Genomic DNA, 14,353 nt, shown 5'->3' with positions numbered 1-14,353 from the left:
TGTAATGTAGTGTCTAAAGTGACACCTGGCATCACCACCATACAGTTGTTTGAAGAGGCCATGGTGTTCCGGTGAGTGCAGCAGCCTCCCCACAACACACTAAGCACATTGTGTAGGGGCTGTGCTTGATATCGCTGCTCAGCCCCATTCACTTGACCGATGAACGTGATGTCACTCGTCTAGGAAGAGGCTGCAGCAGTCATTGAAATGCCTCAGCCTCTTCAAAAAGTTCAAAAGGTGGTGTACCGGGAGTTAGACCCCACTGATCAGATGATGATGACCTATCATGAAGATAGGTCATCAGTATTCTACTACCTCTTTAAATGTATCAGTCCTCCTACTGTATGGGGAAACTCAAACCCACGGTCATCCACATGCAGTTTTCATTTGTGAGCTTTTTCAAAAGATGAAGTCATCCAGTCAATTGTTGCCTGATCGTTAACATGTTCACAATGGTCAATGATCGTTCCCCCGATCATAGCCCCAGGCAAATTGCAACTTAATTGAAGAGATAGTTGTCAAGTCATACTAGCAAAGGGTAAACCAAAAATACGACTGGCTATATAGATATATAGCGCTGACGTCACAGCCCACCCGACAGTTCCTTTAATGTGTTCAACCAGTGATTGTTTGATGTCGAAACTGATAAAAATAAATACATTGCAAGCAGCAATCAAGCGAGAATGCAAAGGCATAATAGCAATGATTATCCCCATGGAAAATTGTTTTCATCATCACAAATGTATTACCATGGAGGCTGTTGCCTGACCCAACAATGAAAAATATAACCATGGGGAGAAATTTTTATACCTATGACCAGTTTAAGCGAATTCAATGTGTGGGCGATCATGTCCACTTACCTGAAATGCCCAATTCAGATAGTAATGGAATATGTGCCAAAAATTTCTGCATTGGATCACAGCAATTTAGATTTGTATCATTTGTATTTTAACATGTAATGGGAAATATTTTATGGCGTATTACATTAATTTGGTACAAGTAATAGGCTGGAACGTATTGTGTAATGGTAGGACAGATGACTGATAATGGGGCATACACTGGGTCAGAAATGATTTTGTATAAAGAATAGAAAATAATAGGGCGTGCATTGATTTGCTGTTGCAGAATTGATAACTACTAGAATGTAATGAATGAAAGATTAGAAAATTAATTAAAATGACCCTTAAGAAAAATCTAATTACATGAACTGGGTAATGAACAGACCACTTATATGGTGACCTCCCTGCAGCAATTTGTGGCCGCTTCTCAGACTACTGGATGCCTAATGTGCATTTGGCAGTCCAAGACACGTCCTGCTATCCTTGGATTGGCCAGCAATGCTCAGGTGACCTGTGCTGGCCAATCCAAGAGCAAGGCTGGACAAGCAAGAAGTGTCTTGGACGACCGATGGACCAGGTAGTCAAAGAAGTGGCTGACCAAAAAAGAGTCTGGGAATCGGTGGATCCGCAGCTGAAAATATGAGAAGGAGATCACCAGGTAAGTGTTCTGTTTGTCCCTATGTTAATGGTGTTCTCTGGGACTTCGATATTGATGACCTATCCTCAGAATAGGTCATCAATATCAAATAAGTGGGGGTCCGACAACCAGCACCCCCACTGATCAGCTGTTTCGGGAAGCTGCTGGAAGCTTTACAGTGGAAGGAGCTGGAAGCAGAAGGCTCTGACTGCTGTATGTGGCCATGCCGAGGTACTGCAGGTCAACTCCTAGTCATGGGAGATTTAGATCATGCATGCCGCCTATGGATATGCCCTAGAGGCTTGAGAACAGGGGTCCACCCATGACTGGTTGTAATGGAGAGATAGCTGTGCTTGCAGTGCCGTGATCGGCTTTTTATGAAACGTCAATGGAGAATTTGCTTTAATTCTGAAAACATAGGTCGGGGGACTCCTATTGACACAACGAGTGGGAGTCCTGAGGTGGACCCCCATCTACAAGGCATTTATGGCTTGTGGATAGTGGAAGGGTAAAGCTCTCAGATGTCATCACATCCTATACAAATTGTTTTAACAGGGAAGGCACCGCTATTCTTAGATACCAGTTAGGGTAGTCCGACTCACTACACAATACAAGTCTAGGCAATGCTCGTTGTTAGCTTTGGCAGTTTTATCCTTTTGTGCTTCATTATTTTGCAGTCATATCTGATTCTTTTTATTTCTCTTCCCTTTCTCTTACCTCCATATAAAGGTTCTTTGTCAACTATCCAAATGCCAAGCAGTACTTTAGCCAGTTTAAGGACATGGAAGACCCCCTTGAGATGGAGCGCAGCACTCAGTTGCGCAAGCACGGCCGGAGGGTAATGGGAGCTATCAACAGTGTGGTTGAAAACCTTGGGGATCCGGAAAAGGTGGCTACGGTCTTGGCTATTGTGGGGAAGAGCCATGCAGTGAAACATAAGGTGGACCCTGTATTCTTTAAGGTGGGTGATTGCTAAAGGTGGGTGATCTTCTACCACGTAACCAGTAGCTTTACTGACTGTTTTGTAATGCTTTTCTATTAGATTTTTTCTTTTTTTTCCCATTCACATCCAAAGCTGCATTTAAAATTCTGCTTTAAAGACTGGATCTGAATGCAGCTTAGGATATGAGTGGAGTATAGCAAACGATGTACAGTAACGGAGGATGAGAATACATGTAATAATTTATATGTAAAATGATGTATTACTATCCATTAGGTAAAACTCCATTGGGTTAAAAAACGTCAGAACGCAACGGATCCCAATGTAAGTCAATGAGGTCTATCATGCACCAGTGTTGTCTAGTGCACGATAGATCTCGGACTGCGTTGCGATTTACGTTTATAAGATTTCCATTTAGGTGACAGTATAGGAGTGGGCGATGTGGTAATGAGAGGCTCGGAGGTTTTTCCATTCATTAGCTAGGAAAGTTAGGTAAGAAGCTGCCAAGTGAGTGTAAGGAGCATATCCCAGATATCACCAAGTAATGGCTGGAAAGATTTTGTCACAGCTTGATAGAAAAGTAGAATTCAAGGTCTTATATTTACTAGGAATTTTTATTTTAGGTGGAAATGCCCCTATCTGATCAATAGGGTTTTGACAGCCGGGACCAGCTGTTTGAGAAGTCATTGGAGCCTCTGTGACTGCCACGACCTTCTCACAGCTTACTACAGGCTAGTGATGTCACGTTCATTGGTCACATGGCCTAAGCGCAGCTTAGTCCCATTCAAGTGAATGAAGCTGAGCTGCAATACCAAGCACAGCCACTATTCAATGTATGGCACTGTGCTTGGTGCCTTCTCAAACAGCTGATCAGCGGGGGTCTCATATGTCGGACCGCCACCTATCTAGAGTCAGAAAAACCTTTAATAATTATTCTGAGGATCAATTTGCTGTCATAATGGCAAGTTGACTGAAAATGCACAATCTACTAGCATCAAAACTTCCTAATATAGTGGACGTCAACCTTTTAAGTAAGTCCTATTCACAAATACCAGGTGCTGTTAAACCACATTAAACCCCATTTTCAGTCAAAAACTTTTTAAGAAGATACCTGCTATTAATTATTATCAGTGCTTGATGCTCGGCAGCTACTTAGTTCAGGTCCATTATGGCAGAGCTGTGATTTGTGACTACAGGGAGTCTAGAAGGTAGTCTAAAACCCACCCCCTTGCTCATCATTGGTTCAGGCTGCTCTCCTTCCTGGCTGCAGATCTGCCTCTTCAGACTGGCTTCTGTGGATAGGCAGTAGCCCTTCACAAGCTCATCAGCAAAAGATGAATGATTAGACTGCTAAACCAGGGACAGATTTCGCCACGACACAGACATTGCAAATGTGTGTGGCCCCAGAGATCAGGGAGGGGGCCCTGCTGCCCCAGGTAGTCAGCCCCCCTGGCAGGGGCACCACTTTCAACTACATCTGCGTTCCGAAGACATGGATGCAGTTGAATATAAAGGTGAAGCAGGGAGCAGTCAGCTTTCTGCTCTACTATGCACCTTGGTTTGGCACTGGCAGGCACGATGAAGTGACATCATTGCGCCAGATGTGCTCCGCTCGTCATGGGAACATGGGCTAGGTGACTATTCATTTTGGAGTCACTAAAGAGGCACCAAATTATGTTGGGGGCACATAAAAGAGCATTATTGTGTGTTGGGGGCACATAAGGGGGCATCATATTATGTTGGGACATATAAAAGGGCATCATTCTGTGTTGGGGCACCATATTATGTTGGGACATATAAAAGGGCATAATTCTGTGTTGGGGGCACAATATTATGTTGGGACATATAAAAGGGCATCATTCTGTGTTGGGGGCACCATATTATGTTGGGACATATAAAAGGGAATCATTCTGTGTTGGGGGCACCATATTATGTTGGGACATATAAAAGGGCTTAATTCTGTGTTGGGGGCACCATATTATGTTGGGACATATAAAAGGGCATAATTCTGTGTTGGGGGCACCATATTATGTTGGGACATATAAAAGGGCATCATTCTGTGTTGGGGCACCATATTATGTTGGGACATATAAAAAGGCATCAATCTTTGTTGGGGGCACATAAAGGTGCACCATATTATGTTGAGACATATAAAAGGGCATTATTCTGGGGGCACATAAGGGGCAATATACTGTGTGGGAGGGGCATATAAAGGGTGCAAGAGGGGCTGTAGCTAGGTTTGCCTAGATTTTTATACTTATACATTAGACCCAGCAATTTACACACCTTCTATGTTAGTTTTTTGCCGTAGAAAGGTGTCAAATCTTGAAGCAAGTCCTGTTTTGCTTAAAAATTTGGGACTCTTCTCCCTTTTCTGGCACCCTCTCAACTTTTGCAAAAAAAGAACGAGACCAATTTTAAACAGAAATGTTATTTTTCTGCGCCCGAACCATCGAATGATGTGCCAAAGTTATTAAAATGCTTGTGGCTCTTAATAATTTGGGCACAACATACGGTGGCGTATTTCTTTATTGAGTCTGGTGTAAGAAATGCTAATCTTAATACATCCCCCCCCCCCCCCCCCCCCCAATGTCTACTGGATAGGATCAGTATAGTGATGCTGCATAGATTTGCCTCCTAATTCTGCGCAGTTAAAGGAAATGTCAATTACTGCACTGTCCTGGTTCCTGGCATCTGTCTTTCTGCAAAGAGCTGACATTTCTAAAGTTGTTTCCTGTCGGGTTTGGACTTGTTACAGTCTTCCTGTCCTTCTCTGAACATGGTCTGCGCTGCATTATCATAACCATATTTCAAGGGCGTTTTATTAAATATTCAGCATAACAAAACCCGAACCTCACCACAGGATTAGCTAATCCTGAGGGCAAGGAGGTTACAATAATGTCATGAGCTACACAAACAGTCTGCCGAAGGAACATCATGTCGAGCCTCGTGACATGGCCACACGTGAATGGGTAGAGATATATTATATGGTCGTTGAATGTCTCTCTAATATTCGCTTTTCGTTCTCTGCTGTAGATCCTGACTGGGGTGATACTGGAGGTCATTGCAGAAGCCTTTGCCAAAGATTTCACCCCCGAAGTACAGCTAGCTTGGAGCAATTTACGGAGCCACATATACAGTCATGTACTGGCAACATACAAGGAGGTGGGCTGGACACAGTACCCCACTAATTCAGTGTGAACGCATCCATCTCCCAGAGAGAGCCAAGCCAAGGACTTCAGATCCTAGCTATCTCAGACCTCTGGGACAGCTGGGGGAGTACGGGTGGTGGGGAGAATAGGATTGGGTTGCTGGGTGGGCAGGGGGTTATAACTACAGAGTCTTCTACAAACAGGGTGGGATGGGCAGGAAAGAGCGATATGGTTGATTTGACCTACAGTTTATACATTAGGACATATGACAAAAGAACAGGGTCATTCTCCATGGGAGGGAGCAAAGACATATCATTACGAGGATCTAATGTACCCCCATGTGGCTTCCATGTACACAGCTGGGGTAATGTTTTACCGCTGGAAATATCTAGCATTGTAAGCCAGGCTTTTTTGAGACTGTCCTTGACCTGTTATCCTCTGTCCCATATTTCCCATGTTCTATAAGTCAGATGGTTCTTAAGAGATGCGTAACTCATAAACGTGAATGGGTAAACCCGACTTTATGACCCCCACCGTTACGCTTGGCTTGCACGTGTATATGGCAATTATACTTCTTTTCTCATAATCTTGCTTGGCTGGTCCTCTCTTGAAGAAGGCCAACATATATATATATATATATATATATATATATATAAAGGTTCAGTCATTTCCACCAGCCATTTTGTTTTTATCCTCAGTTATCATAAGATTCTCTATGGGACCAAAATGTACAATAAAATTTAGATTTCTATGGGATAAAGCATTATAAAGAAGTGGGCGACAGCTTAACATTGCAGTATATCAGCTGGAAAACGCTATCACCCTATGTCAGTAAGGAGGCCCATAAGCCGCAGGTAAAGAAGTACGACTCTAGGCAGAAGGTGGTTTGGATGGTGGTGTGGGATGGAAATTGTGGAATAGAGATGTATACGCACCTGGCCTGTGACATATTGTGTCGAAATGTGTCTGTCCATATATATAATGTTCTGTTTTACTGTGATATAGAAATAAAACATACTATTGGATCTATAATGGAGTCGGCCTCTATGTAAATGCTGTCTGACAAAATGCCAATACTATACCAAGGGAGAAGGTGTGTACTCTAGTGGCATGGTTCAGTATAATAGAGGTCAGCAACCTCTAACTACAACTCCCAGCATGCAACATTTACGCCTATGGGAAGAATGGCCGATCAAGTGTGCATGCTGGGAGTTGCAGTTTCACATTATGCGGACTCCCACAGTATCCTGGCCCTGCCAATCAAAGTGCAGAGGACGCAGCAGATGCAGAGAGAGCGGAGCCTCTAGGTGTAATGGTAACGCCCCCGTTGCTACTAAAGGCTCATTTGCATATAATAAAACATAATTTTTCTCAGCAATGCGGGCTCCTATGAGCATGGGACCAACACAGATGCCTTCAGCAAGTGCACATGTAACAGGTCATAGGTACAAATCTGCTGACAGATGCCCTTTGAGGAGCACCATACAGTCCCTGTGAATATGGCTTTGCAGAATGCATCAGGTCTTAAAGGGTATGTCTGGTTTAGAAAACCCACCTTTATACATAAGGGAGCAGTCATTCAAGAGCCTACTCCATTAGACAAATCTTGGAGCAGCTCAAAGGGTTGATCTGTCTCTTCTGGTAGGTCCTCCTTGCACGCCCATGCTTTACATAGACAGCCCACTGTTCTCCAGCTGAGCATTTAGCTGGGGAACCCCTTCAGGCTCCTTATCACCTCCCCCACATTGATCCAGCTGGCAAATCTTCAATTCTTTCCATATGTGGAAGGGAAGCACATTATCACTAGACCGGCCTCTACATTTACGGGGTTACTTATAAAGTTACAGTCATTCATAGGGCACAACGTTGACCGCCGTCATAACGCTGGACCACAGACAGATGCATCATCAGAACTCAGCTGCTTACAACACTTTTACATTTTGTGAATTAAACCGCTCTAAATGAGGACAAAAACGTGTACCCTGCAAACAACACGGTGGAAAATCCATCTACTTCCACTGCTGGCATTTATTTCTCTGGAAACAGCGTGCGGCTCAAGGATCTCCGGCTGTGAAAGGATTCATTTCATACAGGCTCACTGTACTATGTCTGGTCAAATCAGATGTACACTTCTTATCACTGGTTTTGAGCAAGTAGAAATAAACATAATGTATATCTGTATATATATATATGTACATACACATAAACACACATCTACGCATACCGTATATAGGTACATACACATAAACACATATCTACATACAAACATATCGTATCTATAGGTACATAATGTACACATAAACACACACACATCTACGTATAAACATACCATATACATAAGTACATACACATAAATACGCACACATCTACATACAAACATACCGTAACTATAGGTACACATCTACATATCAACATACCTTATTATTTAAGTACATACACATAAACACACACATATGTACATATAAACATACCGCATATAAAGGTACATGGCACGCCAGCTGTGGTGAAACTACGACTCCCAGCATGCTGCATTCATCTCTATGGAGTTCTGAGAACAGCCAAGCAATTGTACATCTTGGGAGTCGTAGTTTTACCACAGCTGGAGCGCCAGAGGTTAGCCATCACTGGCCTAGCCAGATAGACTCCCACCAATCACAAGAACGGGGATCTTGCCTTGAATGGAGTGATGGTCGAGCATGCGCACTACTGCTCCCCTCAAAGTCTGCTGGTCTGATGGAAAAGGCCGACTGATGTTCTCAGCTAAACTACTGCATTCCTATAGAAAATAATGGAGCAGAAATGCTCGATCTGCCTTTCCGTTTATAGAGGCACAGGACCCCCATTCTCATGAGGGGCAGGACCCCTACCGATCTATAATGTATCCCTAAACCTGTGAATAGGAGATAACTCATTCTAGTCAGAATATCCCTGAAAGGGGTTGTCTCACTTCAGCAAGTGGCATTTATCATGTAGAGAAAGTTAATACCAGGAACTTACTAATGTATTGTGATTCTCCATATTGCCTCCTTTACTGGCTGGATTTATTTTTCCATCATGTTATACACTGCTCGTTTCCATGCTTATGACCACCCTGCAGTCCTTCAGTGGTGGTCATGCTTGTACACTATAGGAAAAGGGACCGTGGGGTTACACATAGGCTGGTGCTTTTTCCTGTAGTGTGGAAGCACGACCACCGCTGCTGGATTGTAGGGTGGTCAAAACCATGGAAACAAGCAGTGCATAATGTGATGGAAAAATGAATCCAACCAGCAAAGGAATCAATATGGACAATCACAATACATTAGTAAGTGGCTTGTATTAACTTTCTCTACATGATAAATGCCACTTGCTGAAGTGAGACAGCGCCTTTATAAGACTTTATCCTGTGAATCAGTCTCCTTCCACCTCTGGCATCTAACAATTTACAGTACAAGATGCAGTTAAGTGATAAATTCAGCTTTGCTGCAACCTTTGTAACTTACCTTGAAAGTAAAGTTGTCATCTCAAATTGTCTGCAAGAACACTAAAGAATACTATTTCATGATCAAAGGATAATTGAGAACAGATGAGAACAGAAAAAAAAAAATATGTTGTGGAACTTAATATATCAGTCGAGGAAGGCTGGAGTCACTAAAAACGTCAGAAAAGAGGATCTAAAGTCCTCTCCAGCCTCAGTTAAGGTAAGTGGTCCAGACTCTGCAATGAGAAAAAGACTTGGGAAATTGTTGTGGTCTGAAGATGAGAAAAAAAAAGATGTAATGTTTTTAAAGGGGTTTATGTTAAGAAAGAGGTGAGATGGGAATACCTCTTGGGATATGAGTCCACACATGCTGAATTCTATCCACTTCAGTTTGGTCCATAAAACACAAACCTTGCCAGCAAAATCCTAATTGTACAACCTAATTTGTTGGCCTGCATACAAAGCAACCAACTAAGTAATCAGGCAAAACAGATCCTTCCTGGACAACCAAGCTTGAGCTGATGCCATCGCCATGTGTTTGCTAAACTTTTCATTGCAGCAGATGTCTCAGTAATACAGCTGGCCATAAGTATTAGGTTAAAGTCGTCTGAAGGCGCTGATGTTTTACAATGCAGGAACATAGAACCAAGTATGTAATATCTCGATATCCACCAATCTTATTTTCCCCTAGTAGATATGCTGCTGTCAGAGTGTTAAGGTATAAGGCAATACACATTAGACGAACTTTGGCTGAACACCCTATCCCCCCTCATTTTGGTGGAGCAGCCAACCTTCTGGTATGTATGGAGTTGTTCCAGCTCTTCACCCATAATAAATGTCTTGACCCTCAATAGGTGAATGGGGGCTTATGAAGATGTTTGGGAGTAGGCACAAGTACACACAGCAAACTGTAGTATCAAAGTACTCCAGATCTATTGTATATTATAGGAGTTTTCCACAACTGGTGGATTTTGGGAAACCACTGTACCTTGCAGGATATTAGTTAAAACTTTTGAATATAACAGTCTTAAGAAAGACTCTTTCCAGCACCATAGTCTAGCCCGCCGCCAGTCCTCTGGTAGTGACATCATGACATCATTCACACATTAAATGACCATATGAGCCAATGATGACATGGCAATAACTTCTTCAACCATCCCTCTCCATTTCTGATCCTACAGTCAGTGGCGTACATAGAGAAGTAAGGGACCCATAGCAAGGATCAAACCAGGCCCCCCACACAGGACAGAAGACGTTCTGTCTAACACCCTTTTCAATGACCCTTGGGCCATTTTTTTCACTGCCTTATTTGCTAAAAGTTGTTGCTTTAGAGGGTAGAGTCCTGACCAAGTTTTCACCTCCAGTAGAAGAGGAGATAATCCCAACTAAGACTGGGCCCCCTCTTGCTTTGGGCCCCATAGCAGTCGCATGGTCTGCCGCTATGGTAGTTATACCCCTGTCTACAGTTAAGCTGGCCACGGGCATCCACCAACAGGCTGGGAGAAATTGGTAAATTTAGTCTTAATGTACATTTAGATGTTGCGAGGAGCAGCTGATTGTCGGTAACGAAGTGTTCCTTCCTGCCAATTGGCTGCTTGTTAAGTGGAGGTGAAGTGCTTTTAGACATCACAATCTGCTGCCTGGGAACGATGATTGAGGTATCCACACCACATATGATTTCACCCAGTGAGCGTTTTTTGTTTGTTCATCGGGTGATCTGCAGCACCAACAGAGTCATGGTAACGAGCATTTGAAGGAAACATCAGGCCGTGTAAATCCAACTTTAGTCGCTGAGTAGACTAAAGAAGATTCAATTGATAAAGGTCAACGCTATGGACTGATCAGCACCAACCACAATTGACCCAACGTGTCAATTATTCTGCACAGAGTATTCAGCTGATAAATGTCAATGCTATGGACTGATCAGCACCAACCAGAGGATTCAGCTGATGAAGGTCAACGCTATGAACTGATCACCACCAACCAGTCAATTGACCCAACGTGTCAGACAAAATTATAGTGCCCATTACCATTTGTATTCCTAAGCATCATCTCGTATTTCCCTGCTGAATACCCTAATGCAATAAATATAAAATATAAGATGTAATAATAACTGTAACATGCGCCGAGAAGATATTTACTGACAGAGGTGAGAACCCTGATCTCTGGCTTTAAGACCAACACTCTGTTCCATGGGAAACATGTATCACGCACAGACCTACCGCTGTCTAAGTGGCTCCTCTTGCTATTTGGCTTTGAGGTTGGAAGCCCAGTGTTTGAGATATGTGAACTTCTGTGTGGGAGAATATTTCTGGTTGTCACCCTCTAAGTTATTGCTCCATTACTGGGCTTGGGTTGGGTAGTATGTGACTAGTTCTGACTGCCAAGCACACAACACTGTCTGGATCCATGGAAATATGAAGGCAAGATGTTATTCCTCATCAGATCGCTGAGGTCGGGTGTGGGGGTGGGGGTTGGACAGCTGGGTTTTGTTGGACTCTCAGATTAGAAGAGGAAATAGCAAATTATCATCAATAAAAGTCAATTCTAATGACCCATTCCTGATACAATTCCTGGAATTTCGCTTACATTCCCCTGTAAAGTTTGGAGGTTAATGATTATCTTTAGAGCTCTCCATACTGCTCTCTGACTTAACCCATTCACAGCCGGCAAAAGCAATGGGTTAAGGCGTCAGTCAGTGTGATGAGTGCGTGGGTGACAGTTGGTGGATCCATGCAGAACCAGAGGTGACAAGCAGCATCTGTATGAGCTGTCACATCCCTAGCACCAGAGAGAAGAGGTCACAAAACAGGAGTCAACCCCCCTCCTCCCTCTCTCACGCATGGAAGAGCAGGGAGCCAGCTATGGAACAGCTGAGAGGAAGCCTTGGGACCCTAGAGACCTGCAGAGCATTGCACAACCCATTACATAGCATGTAAAAGTATTACATAGAAACGGTGGTAACCTGTAACATGTGTTTGCCTCTACAGGATATTGCATAATGAAGAATAAGGTAGGTTATGGGAGAAGGCGTCGTCCGGAATGTGTTACCTACAGGAGAACATATAACCATCATATAGACTAATACATTCCTAATGACCACCATCCCTGTACCGTATGCCCATCTGCTAAAATGGTATGTGCTATTCTAGCACTCCTCTGACATTAGCGAATACTTATATTCACCACAGTATAACAATTCCGGATCATCTTTTCTGATAGCTCTGCGCTATGCCACTCCTCTGTTATTCCTCCTCGAAATTTATCAATAGATTGACAGCAGGGTGTTACCAGGTCGGGGCGTGTTTGTGCATACTCTTGCACTGTCCAATCAGTGCTTACTGTGTCCGAATGTATAAGGACACACTCATTTCTCAAGCATAATAGTAGCACCCAACAGGAAGAACAGAGGAAATGCACAAGGTACAGTTAAGGTACTTTCACACTAGCGTTATTCTTAGGGCTCTTTCACACTTGCGTTATTGTCTTCCGGCATAGAGTTCCGTCGTCGGGGCTCTATGCCGAAAGAATCCTGATCAGTTTTATCCTAATGCATTCTGAATGGAGTGAAATCCGTTCAGGATGCATCAGGATGTCTTCAGTTCCGGAACGTCAGGATGACGTGATCACATGGCACGTCATCCATGCGCATGGGGCGCTCTGACGTCACTCTGGAGCGCCCCGGGAGCCGCACGGATGGTAAGTATACCGCTCCCCGCTCCCCACTACTACTATGGCAACCAGGACTTTAATAGCGTCCTGGGTGCCATAGTAACACTGAAAGCATTTTGAAGACGGATCCGTCTTCAAATGCTTTCAGTACACTTGCGTTTTTCCGGATCCGGCGTGTAATTCCGGCAAGTGGAGTACACGCCGGATCCGGACAACGCAAGTGTGAAAGAGGCCTTATCCAGCATTGAGTTCCATCCTAGGGGCTCTATACCGGAAAAGAACTGATCAGTTTTATCCTAATGCATCCTGAATGGAGAGTAATCCGTTCAGGATGCATCAGGATGTCTTCAGTTCAGTATTTTTGACTGATCAGGACGGAGATAATACCGCAGCATGCTACAGTTTTATCTCCGGCCAAACTTGCCTGAATGCCAGATCTGGCATTTTTTCCATAGGAATGTATTCAAAATACCAGAAAAAAAGGTGAAAAACATAAATGCCGGATTCATTTTTCCGGATGACACCGGAAAGACGGATCCGGTATTGCCATGCATTTTTCTGACTAATCAGGCATTTTTCTGACTGATCAGGATCCTGGTCAGTCTTACAAATGCCATCAGTTGGCATACGTTTTGCCGGATTCGGCAGGCAGTTCCGGCGACAGAACTGCTTGCCGGATCACTCTGCCGCAAGTGTGAAAGTAGCCTTAGGCCTCTTTTCACATGTCTGTAATGACATCCGTGGCAAGATGGTCAGTGGTACATCCATGAAGATGTCCGTGAAGGAACCACGTTTGATCTATTTTTTGCCGTCCATGTGTGATACAAAATCCTGAAATTTAATTTTCAGAGCATCTCCTATCAATTGTCCAGGAAAACCACTGACAGAACACCAATGTTTTGTCCGTGGTTTTCATGGACCCATAGATTATAATGTGTGCGGGATTCATAATCGCGGACAAAAACCGTATCCTGTATTTTAAGCATCCGTTATGCTCATTTGCATCTGTTTTCCCCATTTCCATCTAAGATGTAGGACCTTTTTCTGTCTAGGATGGAAATGGCTAAAACGGATGCAAAATGTGCATAACTGAGCGTAACGGATCCCGAAAATCCATGATGGATCAGAAGAACGGAAAACTAGACGGTGATGTGAACCTGGCCTAACCCTGAGAACCTCTTCAAAGAAACATCAGTCGTCCCAGAGAAGGTATCAAACAGAATCCCTCTCTGGTTTAGATTAGTTATGGTACCTGCTGAAATGTTTACACTGGTACAGAATATTTCCCCTTTAACAGAGCTGCTTCTGCAGCGTTCACGGTTGGTCCGTCTAGTGAATGCGTATCAAGAATTGATCTGTTTTTCCTTCATTACGTCCTGTCCTGGGGGTCAATGTGACCTCCGATTGTATTGTCCTGTATCGAAGCCCCTGTCCTGAATACTAATGAAAGATTATCCTCCTAGATAGCGGCTCTGTGCGGAGAGATGGTGTGGAAATGAGAGATGGTCAGATTACAGAACTGAGCGCCTGCAGCATATCGCACATGGAGGTGGAAGCTGCAGAACATTACATCATGCTGTTCCTGGGAAATTTACAATTATGAGCCAGGAGAAATGAACAGCTGCAGCCGGAGTCTTTATTTGTTCATGCGCT

General features: G+C 43.6%; 1 protein-coding gene across 1 annotated transcript in view; it reads left to right on the top strand.

Annotated features, from left to right (window-relative positions):
• CYGB (cytoglobin) overlaps positions 1–6,600 on the top strand; it is a 28,148-nt gene extending 21,548 nt beyond the window's left edge. Inside the window, exons 3-4 of the mRNA XM_044296989.1 lie at positions 2,206–2,437; positions 5,453–6,600. Of these exons, the coding sequence (XP_044152924.1) occupies positions 2,206–2,437; positions 5,453–5,617 (397 nt within the window). The 3' untranslated portion in view covers positions 5,618–6,600. The remainder of the gene's footprint in view (positions 1–2,205; positions 2,438–5,452) is intronic.
• The last annotated feature ends 7,753 nt before the right edge of the window (positions 6,601–14,353 follow it).

Source organism: Bufo gargarizans, chromosome 6, assembly GCF_014858855.1.
Source record: "Bufo gargarizans isolate SCDJY-AF-19 chromosome 6, ASM1485885v1, whole genome shotgun sequence".
In the NCBI taxonomy this organism is placed as follows: domain Eukaryota; kingdom Metazoa; phylum Chordata; class Amphibia; order Anura; family Bufonidae; genus Bufo; species Bufo gargarizans.
Note: the sequence above shows the minus strand (reverse complement) of the source record. Positions and strands in the feature narration are given on the sequence as shown.